The following is a 13445-nucleotide window of genomic DNA, read 5'->3' as shown; positions in this document are numbered from 1 at the left end:
AAAGCGTGTCCAGCTGCCAACACGGCCAAGTGGGAGCTCGATGGGGGGTCGGCAGAAATGAATTACGCACGCTTGTTAATTGCGTCTACCAGCAAAGCGTGTCCAGCTACCGCCAACACGGCCAAGTGAGAGGCAAAGGCTAGCGTGCGCATGATGTACGTATAATTTTAATTTGACACCTCGTCAATTTGCCATGATCAGTTCATCATAAGAACAACAGCAATAATTTCTGATCATAATAATTCGGAGCGACGGGAACAGGCGAGTGGGTCAAAAATTTGGACTTCAACACCAGCCTCACATTTACATGGACCGTAAATTACTCAGGCTACTCTACCACGCACGAACACGAATCAGAGCGTAAGTGTGAGATGGTAGGGGACGGCGCCGCCGTCGGGGCGGCTGTAGGGGACGGCGCGCGCGGCGAGCCTTCCCTTGCGCTTCTGCATGAACCGCTGCAGCGACGCCTTCCTCGCCATGGGCAGGTCGCCGTCCGCCGCCTCGCAGCTCCCTCGCGGTGTGCCTGAGACAGCAGCGACACGGAGCAGCTCGGCGGCCCTGTCGGCCGGCACCTCGTCCAGCACCAGCACCTGCCCGCCGTAGAAGATGGTCATCTGCGCGTGCTCCGGCGCAGGACCGGCCGCGCGCTCGTCTTGCGCGGGCACTTCCGCTCCGGGCATGAGGGGGAGGACCACCGGCCGCGCCTCCGCCGCCTTGACGCAGCGGCTGAGAACGCCGCACGCCGCGGTGAACCGTCGGCTCTGAGCGCTCCCTGTCGCCGCCATTCTTGCCGCTTGATCGATCGACCCCCCTGTATGCGAACTCGCAGTGTACGTTGATGACGGGGCTGTAGGGGAGGGAAAATGATGGATTAGGAGGTGGTGAGATGGGTTTTGATTTATAGGATCGCGCGTGTCGTGTGGGCTGTTGCTGTCAAACGTGGGGGACTTGGTGGGGTGTTTCTTCCCGGTCTCTGGCACGAAGAACACGTGCTGGTCCTTCCTTCGTGCCCGCACGTTCAGTTGTTGGGAATTGATGGCTGCCGATCCGTGCGGCGATCAACCGGAGAAAAATCTTATAGGAGGACCGGGTTGTACTCTCCATCGGCTTAGACCGGTTCACGGCATATGCTGATTTCAGTCTCAAAGCACCGGTCCTAATTACCACTCAACCTTAATTCCACTCATCACAATCAGGTCCATGAACCATGTGGCGATGACCATAAGCAATAGAGCGAGACGAATGCATGTTGTCGTCATCGCCACTTCCTCATCGGGGGCCGGTAAATCTTATTATAGTAGACAGTCGAAAATTCATCATACTAAGGCGCCACAAGACCAGCGTAGCAGAGCAACAATCAACACCGACGAAGAGAGATGTAAAGCAAAAGGAACAAACTTGTAAACACAATAATAACTAGATTCAAACAAATCCGATGAGTTAGCTCCGATGAGTTATAACACCAACCGACTCCCGCGAGTCCGATGGAGAGACGCCTTCACATGCACTCTGATGAGTTAGACGCATCATCAGGACGTGATTAAACGTGAGGGACGTTATTCTCACTGAGGGACATAGCTGCTGCCACATAGCTCCAACTAAGACACTAAACCTAACAAAAATGAGAGCATGGTACCTCTTGGCGGGGTGGGGGCCGAGGTCCATCGCATCTCCACGGCCCAAAAGCCGCCGGCGGTGGGCAGACCAGCGGTGGCGTTAAAGGGCAAATGACAAAACCTGGTCACCTAGGAGTATTTTTCTATGGTAGAGGAAAGAACGTAGCCATGTTTTATGGTTGTCATTAGGGGTATCATGTCTTTCTTTGACAACCTATCGTTCCTAAAACCTCATCTCATGATGTACAAGGAAACATATTGTTGCAGTTCATCGATCAACATCTTTTGATATAATTTTTTTTCTTTCATTAGGCATATCTTCTATCGTGTATTACTTTGCTTTTCATCGACGTGACTATCTTTGTGTGTGTTGTTGTTGGTTGTGTACATTCTAATCATACATAGGTTTAATATGCACTCATTGTTTTTTTATCTCCTCGATGCTTTATTTTAAGTTAACAAAATTCATTCTTTAATGAAAAAAGGAAACATCAACATTATGTTTATATTCTACCGAGTTATTTCAACAAACAAAGACTCTAGAAGCACAATCTACACGCTACGAAGATTTTTTTTCTCTCTAAAAACACCTCTCATTAATTAATTAATTTAAAATTTATTGCAATCATTTCTTACAATATTGGCCATGTAGGGAGAAAATCTATTATAAAGAATACTCTCTGACCTATTATCGAAGCTAACTTCCCAATCTGGTGTGCAGCCTCATTAGCCCTCCGATTGATTTTCGGAGGCTTAAAATTTTGGAGAAGTTTAGAAATGGATAAAACTTCCTTCTTCAGATCAACGAGGGGCGACCTGTCAAGTTTTTCATTTGAAAGGAAAGAAATCACAAAGGAGCAGTCAGTCTGGTTTATGAAAACTGATACCGATATAAAGATCAGATAGGCATGCGCAGAGCTCTGCTTCAACCACAGTAGTACGAGACCCAATATAAACCCATGAAGTGATGAGGACGTTGAAAGAACGAGGATGTCGCCTAGAGGGGGGGTGAATAGGCGCTATAAAATAATTACGGTTTAGGCTTGAGCAAATGCGGAATAAACTTAGCGGTTAATTTGTCAAGCACAAAACCTACAACAACTAGGCTCACCTATATGCACCAACAACTTATGCTAAGCAAGATAAACAACAAAGTGATATCAAGATATATGACAAGAAACAATATGGCTAACACAAATTAAAGTGCATAAGTAAAGGGCTCGGGTAAGAGATAACCGAGGCACGTGGAGACGGCGATGTATCCCGAAGTTCACACCCTTGCGGATGCTAATCTCCGTTTGGAGCGGTGTGGAGGCACAATGGTCCCCAAGAAGCCACTAGGGCCACCGTAATCTCCTCACGCCCTCTCACAATGCAAGATGCCGTGATTCCACTAAGGGACCCTTGAGGGCGGTCACCGAACCCGTACAAATGGCAACCCTTGGGGGCGGACACCGAACCCGTACACTTTGGCAACCCTTGGGGGCGGTCACCAGTACCCGTCAAATTGCTCGGGGTGATCTCCACAACCTAATTGGAGACCCCGATGCTTGCCCGAAGCTTTACACCACAATGATTCAGCTCCGAACACCACCAACCGTGTAGGGCGCCCAAGTACCCAAGAGGAACAAGCTCAAGGGTACCAAGCACCCAAGAGTAATAAGCTTCTCAACTTGTAACTTCCACGTATCACCTTGGAGAACTCAAACCGATGCACCAAATGCAATGGCAAGGGCACACGGAGTGCCCAAGTCCTTCTCTCTTAAATCCCACTAAAGCAACTAATGCTAGGGAGGAAAATGAGAGGAAGAACAAGAAGGAGAACACCAAGAACTCCAAGATCTATGATACGTCTCCGTCGTATCTACTTTTCCAAACACTTTTGCCCTTGTTTTGGACTCTAACTTGTATGATTTGAATGGAACTAACCTGGACTGTCGCTGTTTTCAGCAGAATTGCCATGATGTTGTTTTATGTGCAGAAAACAAAAGTTCTCGGAATGACCTGAAACTCCACGGAATATCTTACAATAAATAATAAAAAATCCTCGCCAAAGATGAAGACCAGGGGGGCCCACACCCTTGCCACGAGGGTGGAGGGCGCCCCCCTAGGGCGCGCCCCCCTACCTTGTGGGCCCCCTGGAGACCTCCCGACTCCAACTCCAACTCTATATAACTGCTTTCGGGGAGAAAACAAATAAGAGAGTAGAAATCATCGCCTTTTACGATAAGGAGTCGCCGCCAAGCCCTAAAACCTCTCGGGAGGGCTGATCTGGAGTCCGTTCGGGGCTCTGGAGAGGGGGATTCGTCGCCGTCGTCATCATCAACCATCCTCCATCACCAATTTCATGATGCTCACTGCCGTGCGTGAGTAATTCCATCATAGGCTTGCTGGACGGTGATGGGTTGGATGAGATTTATCATGTAATCGAGTTAGTTTTGTTAGGGTTTGATCCCTAGTATCCACTATGTTCTGAGATTGATGTTGCTATGACTTTGCTATGCTTAATGCTTGTCACTAGGGCCCGAGTGCCATGATTTCAGATCTGAACCTATTATGTTTTCATCAATATATGAGAGTTCTTGATCCTATCTTGCAAGTCTATAGTCACCTATTATGTGTTATGATCCGTTAACCCCGAAGTGACAACAATCGAGATACTTATCGGTGATGACCGTAGTTTGAGGAGTTCATGTATTAACTATGTGCTAATGCTTTGTTCTGGTTCTCTATTAAAAGGAGGCCTTAATATCCCTTAGTTTCCATTAGGACCCCGCTGCCATGGGAGGGTAGGACAAAAGATGTCATGCAAGTTCTTTTCCATAAGCACGTATGACTATATTCGGAATACATTCCTACATTACATTGACGAATTGGAGCTAGTTCTGTGTCACCCTATGTTATGACTGTTACATGATGAACCGCATCCGGCATAATTATCCATCATTGATCCGATGCCTACGACCTTTCCATATACTGGTTTACGCTTATTTACTTTCCCGTTGCTATTGTTACAATCACTACAAAATACCAAAAACATTACTTTGCTTTCATTATTCTTTTGTTACCGTTACCATCACTATCATATTACTTTGCTACTAAACACTTTGCTGCAGATACTAAGTTTCCAGGTGTGGTTGAATTGACAACTCAACTGCTAATACTTGAGAATATTCTTTGGCTCCCCTTGTGTCGAATCAATAAATTTGGGTTGAATACTCTACCCTCGAAAGCTGTTGCGATCCCCTATATTGTGGGTTATCAATCTAGATCCAAGGGGTTCCCCTCACGTAGAGGAGAAAGTGATTGGTGGAAATGTGGATCTAGATCTCCTCTCTCGTTTCCCTCAAAAACTAGCCAGAATCCATGGAGGGATTGAGAGTTAGCAAGCTCGAAGAAGGTCAACGATGGGGGAAGAACACGATGTAACACCCACAATGCGGCTATATCTCCCACGTGTCGGGGCACGACTTAGAGGCATTGCCACATGGTAGGTTTGTCGCAAGAGGGGTAATCTTCACACATCCCATGTACTGAATAAGAAAGGGATAAAGAGTTGGCTTACAATCGCCACTTCACACAAATACAAGTTAAACATACATCATCCAGAGTACAATCAAGGTCCGACTACAGAACCAAAATAAAAGAAGACAACCCCAATTGCTAGATCCCCGATCGTCCCAACTGAGCACCACTACTGATCAACCGGAAAAGACACAAAACAACGATCAAGATCTTCATCGAGCTCCCACTTGAGCTCGGTTGCGCCACCTGCACTGGTATCATCGGCACCTGCAACTGTTTGGAAGTATCTGTGAGTCACAAGGACTCAGCAATCTCACACCCGCGAGATCAAGACTATTTAATCTTATGGGTAGGATAAGGTAATGAGGTGGAGCTGCAGCAAGCACTAAGCATATATGGTGGCTAACATACCCAAATAAGAGCGAGAAGAGAAGCAATGCAACGGTCGTGAACTAAAAGTGATCAAGAAGTGATCCTGAATCTACTTACGTTCAAGCATAACACAAGAACCGTGTTCACTTCCCGGACTCCGCCGAGAAGAGACCATCATGGCTACACACGCGGTTGATGCATTTTAATTAAATTAAGTGTCAAGTTCTCTACAACCGGACATTAACAAATTCTCATCTGCCACATAATTGCGGACACGGCTCTCGAAAGTTTATACCCTGGGGGGGTGTCCCAACTTAGCCCATCACAAGCTCTCACGGTCAACGAAGGATATTCCTTCTCCCGAGAAGACCCGATCAGTCTCGGAATCCCGGTTACAAGACATTTCGACAATGGTAAAATAAGACCAGCAAAGCCGCCCGATGTGCCGACAATCCTGATAGAGCTGCAGATATCGCGTTCTCAGGGCAACACCGGATAGGTCAAGCTACGAGTAAAACCAACCCTCAAGTTTCCCCGAGGTGGCCCCGCAGGCTGCCCGGTTCGGAGCAACACTTAGAGAAGCACTGGCCCGGGGGGTTAAAATAAAGATGACCCTTGGGTTGGCCGACCCAAGGGAAGGGTAATAGATTGTTAGGCAAATTTAAAACCAAGGTTGGGCTTTGCTGGATGAGTTTTATTCAAAGCGAACTGTCAAGGGGTTCCCATAACACCCAACCGCGTAAGGGACGCAGAATCAAGGAACATAACACCGGTATGACGGAAAGTAGGGCGGCAAGAGTGGAACAAAACACCAGGCATAAGGCCGAGCCTTCCAACCTTTACCAAGTATATAGATGCATTAAATTAAATAAGAGATATTGTGATATCCCAACATATCCATGTTCCAACATGGAACAATCTTCATCTTCACCTGCAACTATTAACGCTATAAGAGGGGCTGAGCAAAGCGGTAACATAGCCAAACAACGGTTCGCTAGGAAAAGGTGGGTTAAAGGCTTGACATGGCAATATGGGAGGCATGATATAGCAAGTGGTAGGTAGCACGGCATAGCAATAGAGCGAACAACTAGCAAGCAAAGATAGAACTGATTTCGAGGGTATGATCATCTTGCTTGAGATCCCGCAAGGAAGAAGAACGAGTCCATGAAGAAGACAAACGGACGTAGTCGAACGAATCCTCACAACTCTGGAACGGAACCGAAGCTAACGAGGGAAGCAACCCAGAAAGAAGCAAACAACATAGTAAACAACCATCACATAAACATGGCATGATGCACTACCAAGTATGATGCATGTCCGGTTTAATGAAGCATGGCATGGCAATATGCACAAACAACACTACAAGTTAAGTGGAGCTCAATATGCAACGAGTTGCATATTGACGAAACACCACATGACTTATTTAGTTCTCTCTCGGTTATGTACCCAACAATATTAAATGTTGTTAAACATGGCAAGAGGTGAAGCATAATAAAACTACCTATCTAGACAAGTTTAAATGAGGCCGGAACAACAAACAACAATTTCGGTAAATCCTCATGTGCAAATTATGGATTTGGTACTGCTCTGCCCTAAACACAATTTTAGAGTTGTTAAACATGAAAACTACTGCCAGCATGTTAACCTATGCTTTTTTCTACCCCATTTACATATAAAGTTTATTTAAAATGGAGCTATGGTTATTTAGTTATCAATTAAAGCATTTTAGCATGGCATTTGAGCAAATTTAAACAAGCAGCATTTTAAACATTTTTAACATGCATGAAAGTTGCATATTATGAAACTTGACGAAATTCTAAGCAAGTAGCTTATTAACTTATATAGATCCGATGCACGGTTGGTGAGTTATGATATGCATGATGTTTGAGGGCTTTTCTGCAAAACTGGTTCCTCTGGAATTAGCTAAATCGTTCAGGAAAAAAACATGCGTTGGGCCGAATCTTGCTGGCCCAACAGGAACAGGGGATCTGGAGGGGCTGCTCACATCGGGCCTGATTTGGCCGGGCTAAAACAGTGGCTGGGCCTTCCTTGAGCGCTGGACGCAGGATCGGCCCATGGCAGTCGATGGGGAGGGCGCGTTCCATCTGGCTGGAGGGAAGGTTGGGCCGGACCAACGGAAGCAGGGGAGGGCCAAGGCTCGGTCAACGCGGGCAGGACCCGGTCTAGCGGCGCGCTCGCTGCTGCTCGATGCAGTCGGCGGCAACGGAGATGGAGGCAGGGGCGTCCTGGGTGGCCAGTTCGCCGCCGGCTTGCTGGAGTTGGCCAGAGTAACGACGAGGTGGCGAGGTCGAGGCGCTGTTGGAGGTGGCCACGAGCAGGAGGAGCTCAGGGAAGCTCCTGGCGGCGTGGGGCTCGGCTGCTGCGTGGGGACGAGGAGGTGATGACGTGAGGTGGAGCTCGGGGCACTGGTCGATGGGCGGCTCGACCGCGGTGGAGAAGGGCAAAGGGGCGGCTCTCGGAGGAGGCCAGGGACGCAGCGGGGTCCTCGCTCGATGACTCGAGCGCATTGACGAGGAAGGCCGCGGCGCTGCTGGCGGCTTGCTCGCCGAGGATGGCGTGGACCGCGGCAGAGGAACAAGGGCGCGGCGACAGGACTTGGCGCTCGCGACGGAGACGAGCGGATCCGGGCGCGTATGGCGTTCTCCGGCGAGGTGGCATGCGGGCGGAGCAGCGACGAGTGGATGCAGTCATGGGTAGAAGAGATCCAGGGCGGCAAGGTAGTAGGCCGGCGGCGACGGGTGCTAGGGCTTCGCGCGAGGAGCTGCTTGAAGTTCCCCCATGGCGGGCTTCGACGGCGCCGAATGGTGATGGCGAAGAAAAAGCTTCGGGAGGAGCTTGACGATGGCGTGCTCCTCTCCTCTGGATCGAGCGAACCAGGGGCGAGGGGATGAGGGACACGGCCTCGATCCCATCCGAATCGAGCAGAAGGATTGCAGGTTGGAGGCCGAGGGAATTTTTGGATCGAGGGCGCAGGCAGCTGAATCGATGAGGAGCAGTGGAGAGAGCTGGTTGGTGGGTGGAGGAAAACGAGGAGAAGGAGATCTCGAGGTGGATCGAGACCGGGTGGTGGCGGCGGGATTGGACTTATGGGACAAACCTCCTAATTTTTAGGGTTGGACCTCAAGTATATAGCAGGTGGATTTGGGGTGCATTTGGGCCCTCCAATTCAAATCAGACGGTCGAGAAAATTAGGGTGGGCGAGTCCAACAAATAAACAAAGACGTTTTAGGGATGTTGGATGACGATCCGGACTCAACGGACATGAGTGCCCGGTCGGGTTCGGGGAGGTTTTCGGACGCGCGAGGGGGTCTGAGAACTGTGCGAAGAGGGGGTCTGACAAAAGGCCACGGAGGCAAGGGGGGTTAGGAGGGGTTTTTGGAGCCTCCGATCGCGACCGATTGATCCGATCGAGAGGGGGGGAAGGTAGTCCTGGCGGTAGGTAGTGGACTGTGTAGACGTTCTAGGGAGGAAAGAGAGGGAAAAAAACCCGGCAACAGTTTTCGGAGACCGAAAACATCCGACGATTTGACCGACTATATTGTCGCTATAGTTATATGTTGGGGTGTCAAACGGACTCCGAATGCGATGGAACTTGGCAGGCGGCCTATCTACACTATAACAATACCGCATGCCAACTTTCAACCCATTCCGAGAACATTTTCTGGCCACTTATAAAATAATATTTCGGACATGCCACAGGCGCGTGCAAGTGTGTCTGGGCTCAGAACGGACAATGGAAGGAACAGGGAGACCGGGACAGATGCAAGTTTTGAAAACATGCAGATGCAATGCGGATGATGACATGGAAAGATGCAACATGCAAGTGAAAGACATGGCAACGACGGTGAATAACTGGAACACACCTGGCGCAACGGTCTCGGGGCGTTACAACACTCCACCACTACAAGCGGATCTCGTCCCGAGATCTAGGATGGCACCGGAGAGAAACGAAAGAGGAAGAGAAGAGGTAAAACTAAGTTGCTTCTTGTACAAACGAGTGAAACCAAAGAACCTTGCGAGGTTGAACAAATTGAAAGAAAGAATACAACGAAGATGAACAAAGTTGAAAACACTTCGTTAGAATAGAGGAGCAAGGAACATTAGTAGAACCTTGTAGATTGAAAGGCATAATAAAAGGGTTGCAACGGACAAGAAGTACATGCAAGCACTCCCGTTGAAACGAAATGTACAAGGAACGATAAAGGTCAATTACGACAACACTCCGGTTAAAACAAGATAGAGAAGGAATAAGAATGCTATAATTTGGACAGCACTCCGACTGTAAATGGAAGGAATTGAACATGAACTTGACAAGATGAGAGGATGCTTGATGAAATCAACAACACATTTCCTCCGGAACTATTGAAAGAATGGAACAAGGGGTAAGAAAGATTTCGGACATTAGTCTGGTTGAGAAGGGAGGCAAAACTTGATAAGATGAGAGAACTTGAATGAAGGACACGAAACTCCTGTTGAATGGATAGACAAAGGAAAGAGTATGATCTTGGCAAAACGAGATGATAGGACGAAGAGAGCAACATCACCATGCCTCCGGAACAAATGAATGGAAAACTAGATGGTTGGAAAGAAAAGAACGGAGAACAAGAATGACAACTCTCGCAAATAAAATTGAAAGAGCATGCTTACGAAGAAAAGGTTGAACGGAGTTATTGGATTATCAACATCGAAAGCATAAGCTTGATGTGGGCTAATGGAAGACATTTCAAAATTATGAGGTGACAACCTGCCACTCACGGGAAAAAGATTTGATTGAGAGCTAGAAAAGATAGAAAGCTTCTCCCACTGAGGTGATAAGAGAACTTGGATCATAGGTGATCATCACAAAGAGCAACATTCCCAATGGAAGGCTTTAGGTGAAATCTATACCAAGATAACTCCAAGGAAGAAAGTGATGGGTTTAAATACCTCATTCCTGACAACTTGCGAATCATGAAACACGAAAGAAATTGTCAAGAATGACATAACACCACCGCAAGAGACAAGATAGAAAGAATTCACTTTGGAATGCAAGATGAAGAATGCTTGATCTCCTCAAAACAAGACATGTGTTGAACACCATGTTTATTTGAGAGTATAGCTTGGCGGATCTTAACTTCGAGAGAAATCTTGAGGACAAATGAAGAATGAAAGGAATCCTTGAGGAACCACCATGTAGAGCCTCCATGAAGAACTCCAGTAATAAAAGGATGATAAAAAGAAAGAGAAGTTGAAAACACAAGGTGAAGCCTTGCCATGATTTAGATGGATCTTCGTGATGATATAATTGATAGAGCTTGGAACTCCGGGAAAAGTATGAAGCACTTGAACCGAGAATTTACTCATCATGAATTTACTCCAGAAGAATGAATCGATCACTTGGATGAAGCAAGAATAAGAATTATGTTATGCATATCCTTCACTAATTTAGATTGATGACAAGCAACGGATTTGGCATACTACTTCTTCTTCTTGCGGGATTAAGGATAGACATAGTGCAAACTTGAGAAAAGTCTTCAACGATCCGCCGGTAGGATTGAAAAGAACGAATGAATTGATATGATAATGAAAGAAGAGAAATCTTGAATGAACCACCGTAAAGATTAAAAGAAGGAACGCATCACCAGGAAGAATTGGAAAATGAATGAAGATATTTGAGAGAATTTAGATACAAGTGAAACGAAGAGATCATGAACTGACTAGAGAATACTTGAGCGATGCATCGGTAAGATTTGGAGAACGATAGCTACATGCTGAGAATAAATAATTCTGAGATGATGGGCTCCGTAGAATCAAATTGAAAAGACTCCTGAATTGCTCCGGATGGGTGAAAAGAATTCTCATAATCGAAAACAATTATGAGAGGATGGCATGAAGCTAGAACCATGAATCTTTGAGAGAACGGATAAGATTGAGGAGAAACTCTTCTTCGGTCTTCAAAATCTAAGAATGACGACGAGAAACACCACCCTGAATTGTTGAGGCACTCCGGAAAGAAAATTATAAAGGTTGAACCAAGGATGAAAGAATTTGAAAGATCCTGGTGAAAGACATTTGACTGATGACAGTTCATTCTTACGTCAAACTTTGAAAGAATTTGAGGAAAGCTCCGGAAAAATTAAAAGAGTCAGGTAAGATCCTAGGAAAAGACCTGTGGGTTAGGGCCCACTTAAGAGAAACACTGATACGTCTCCGTCGTATCTATTATTTTTGATTGTTCCATGCCAATATTATTCAACTTTGATATACTTTTTGGCAACTTTTTATATTATTTTTGGGACTAACATATTGATCCAGTGCCCACTGCCAGTTCCTGTCTGTTGCATGTTTTTGGTTTCGCAGAATATCCATATCAAACGGAGTCCAAACGGGATAAAAACGGACGGAGCTTATTTTTGGAAAATATGGAAAATTCGGAAGGAAAATCAACACGAACCAGTGCCCAAGGTGGTCACGAGGCAGGGGGGCGCCCCCCCTAGGGCGCGCCCCCTACCCTCGTGAGCCCACCGTAAGGCGGTTGACGCTCTTCTTTTGCCGCAAGAAAGCTAATATTCGGGAAAAAAACACGGCGAAGGTTTCAGGCCAATCGGAGTTACGGATCTCCATATATATACGAAACGGTGAAACAGAGCCAGAACAGAACGCAGAACCAGAGAGAAACAGAGATAGATCCAATCTCGGAGGGGCTCTCGCACCTCCCATGCCATGGAGGCCAAGGACCAGAGGGGAAACCCTTCTCCCGTCTAGGGAGGAGGTCAAGGAAGAAGAGGAAGAAGGGGGCCCCTCTCCCCCTCTCCTTCGGTGGCGCCGGAACGCCGCCATGGCCATCATCATCATCACCGTGATCTTCACCAACACCTCCGCCATCTTCACCAACATCTCCATCACCTTCCCCCCTCTATCTACAGCGGTCCAAGCGGTCCACTCTCCCGCAACCCGCTGTACCCTCTACTTGAACATGTTGCTTTATGCTTCATATTATTATCCAATGATGTGTTTCCATCCTATGATGTCTGAGTAGATTTTCGTTGTCCTATCGGTGGTTGATGAATTGCTATGATTGATTTAATTTGCTTGTAGTTATGTTGCTGTCCATTGGTGACCATCATATGAGCGCGCGCATGGATCACACCACAGGGTTAGTTGTATGTTGATAGGACTATGTATTGGAGGGCAAGAGTGACAGAAGCTTCAACCTAGCATAGAAATTGATGCATACGGGATTGAAGGGGGGCCAATATATCTTAATGCTATGGTTGGGTTTTACCTTACTGAACGTTAGTAGTTGCGGATGCTTGCCAATAGTTCCAATCATAAGTGCATAGAATTCCAGGTAAGGGATGACATGCTAGCAGTGGCCTCTCCCGCATAATACTTGCTATCGGTCTAGTAAAGTAGTCAATTGCTTAAGGGACAATTTCACAACTCCTACCACCACTTTTCCACACTTGCTATATTTACTTTATTGTTTCTTTATCTAAACAGCCCCTACCTTTTATTTACTTGCTCTTTATTATCTTGCAAACCTATCCAACAACACCTACAAAGTACTTCTAGTTTCATACTTGTTCTAGGTAAAGCAAATGTCAAGCGTGCGTAGAGTTGTATCGGTGGTCGATAGAACTTGAGGGAATATTTGTTCTACCTTTATCTCCTCGTTGGGTTCGATACTCTTACTTATCGAAAATTGTTGCGATCCCCTATACTTGTGGGTTATCAAGACCTATTTCTGGCGCCGTTGCCGGGGAGCAATAGCGTGGGGTGAATATTCTCGTGTGTGCTTGTTTGCTTTATCACTAAGTAATTTTTATTTGCTGTTCTTAGTTGTTTTCTATCTTTAGTTATGGGTAGGAAACGCAAAATACTAAAAAAAATTAGTTGTACCTACTAAACCAATGGTTGAAGAACCAATCA

General features: G+C 46.6%; 1 protein-coding gene across 1 annotated transcript; it reads right to left on the bottom strand.

Moving 5' to 3' along the window:
* Positions 1-201: 201 nt before the first annotated feature.
* On the bottom strand, positions 202-880 carry LOC125522363 (protein TIFY 11e-like). Its single transcript, XM_048687425.2, has one exon. The coding sequence runs from the start codon at positions 783-785 to the stop codon at positions 354-356; it is 432 nt and encodes a 143-aa protein (XP_048543382.1). The 5' UTR covers positions 786-880; the 3' UTR covers positions 202-353.
* Positions 881-13445: the final 12565 nt, after the last annotated feature.

The sequence above is a fragment of the Triticum urartu genome, chromosome 7A, assembly GCF_056163025.1.
Source record: "Triticum urartu cultivar PI428250 chromosome 7A, HENAU_Tu73, whole genome shotgun sequence".
Taxonomy (NCBI): Eukaryota; Viridiplantae; Streptophyta; class Magnoliopsida; order Poales; family Poaceae; genus Triticum; species Triticum urartu.
This window is presented reverse-complemented; position numbering and strand designations above follow the sequence as displayed.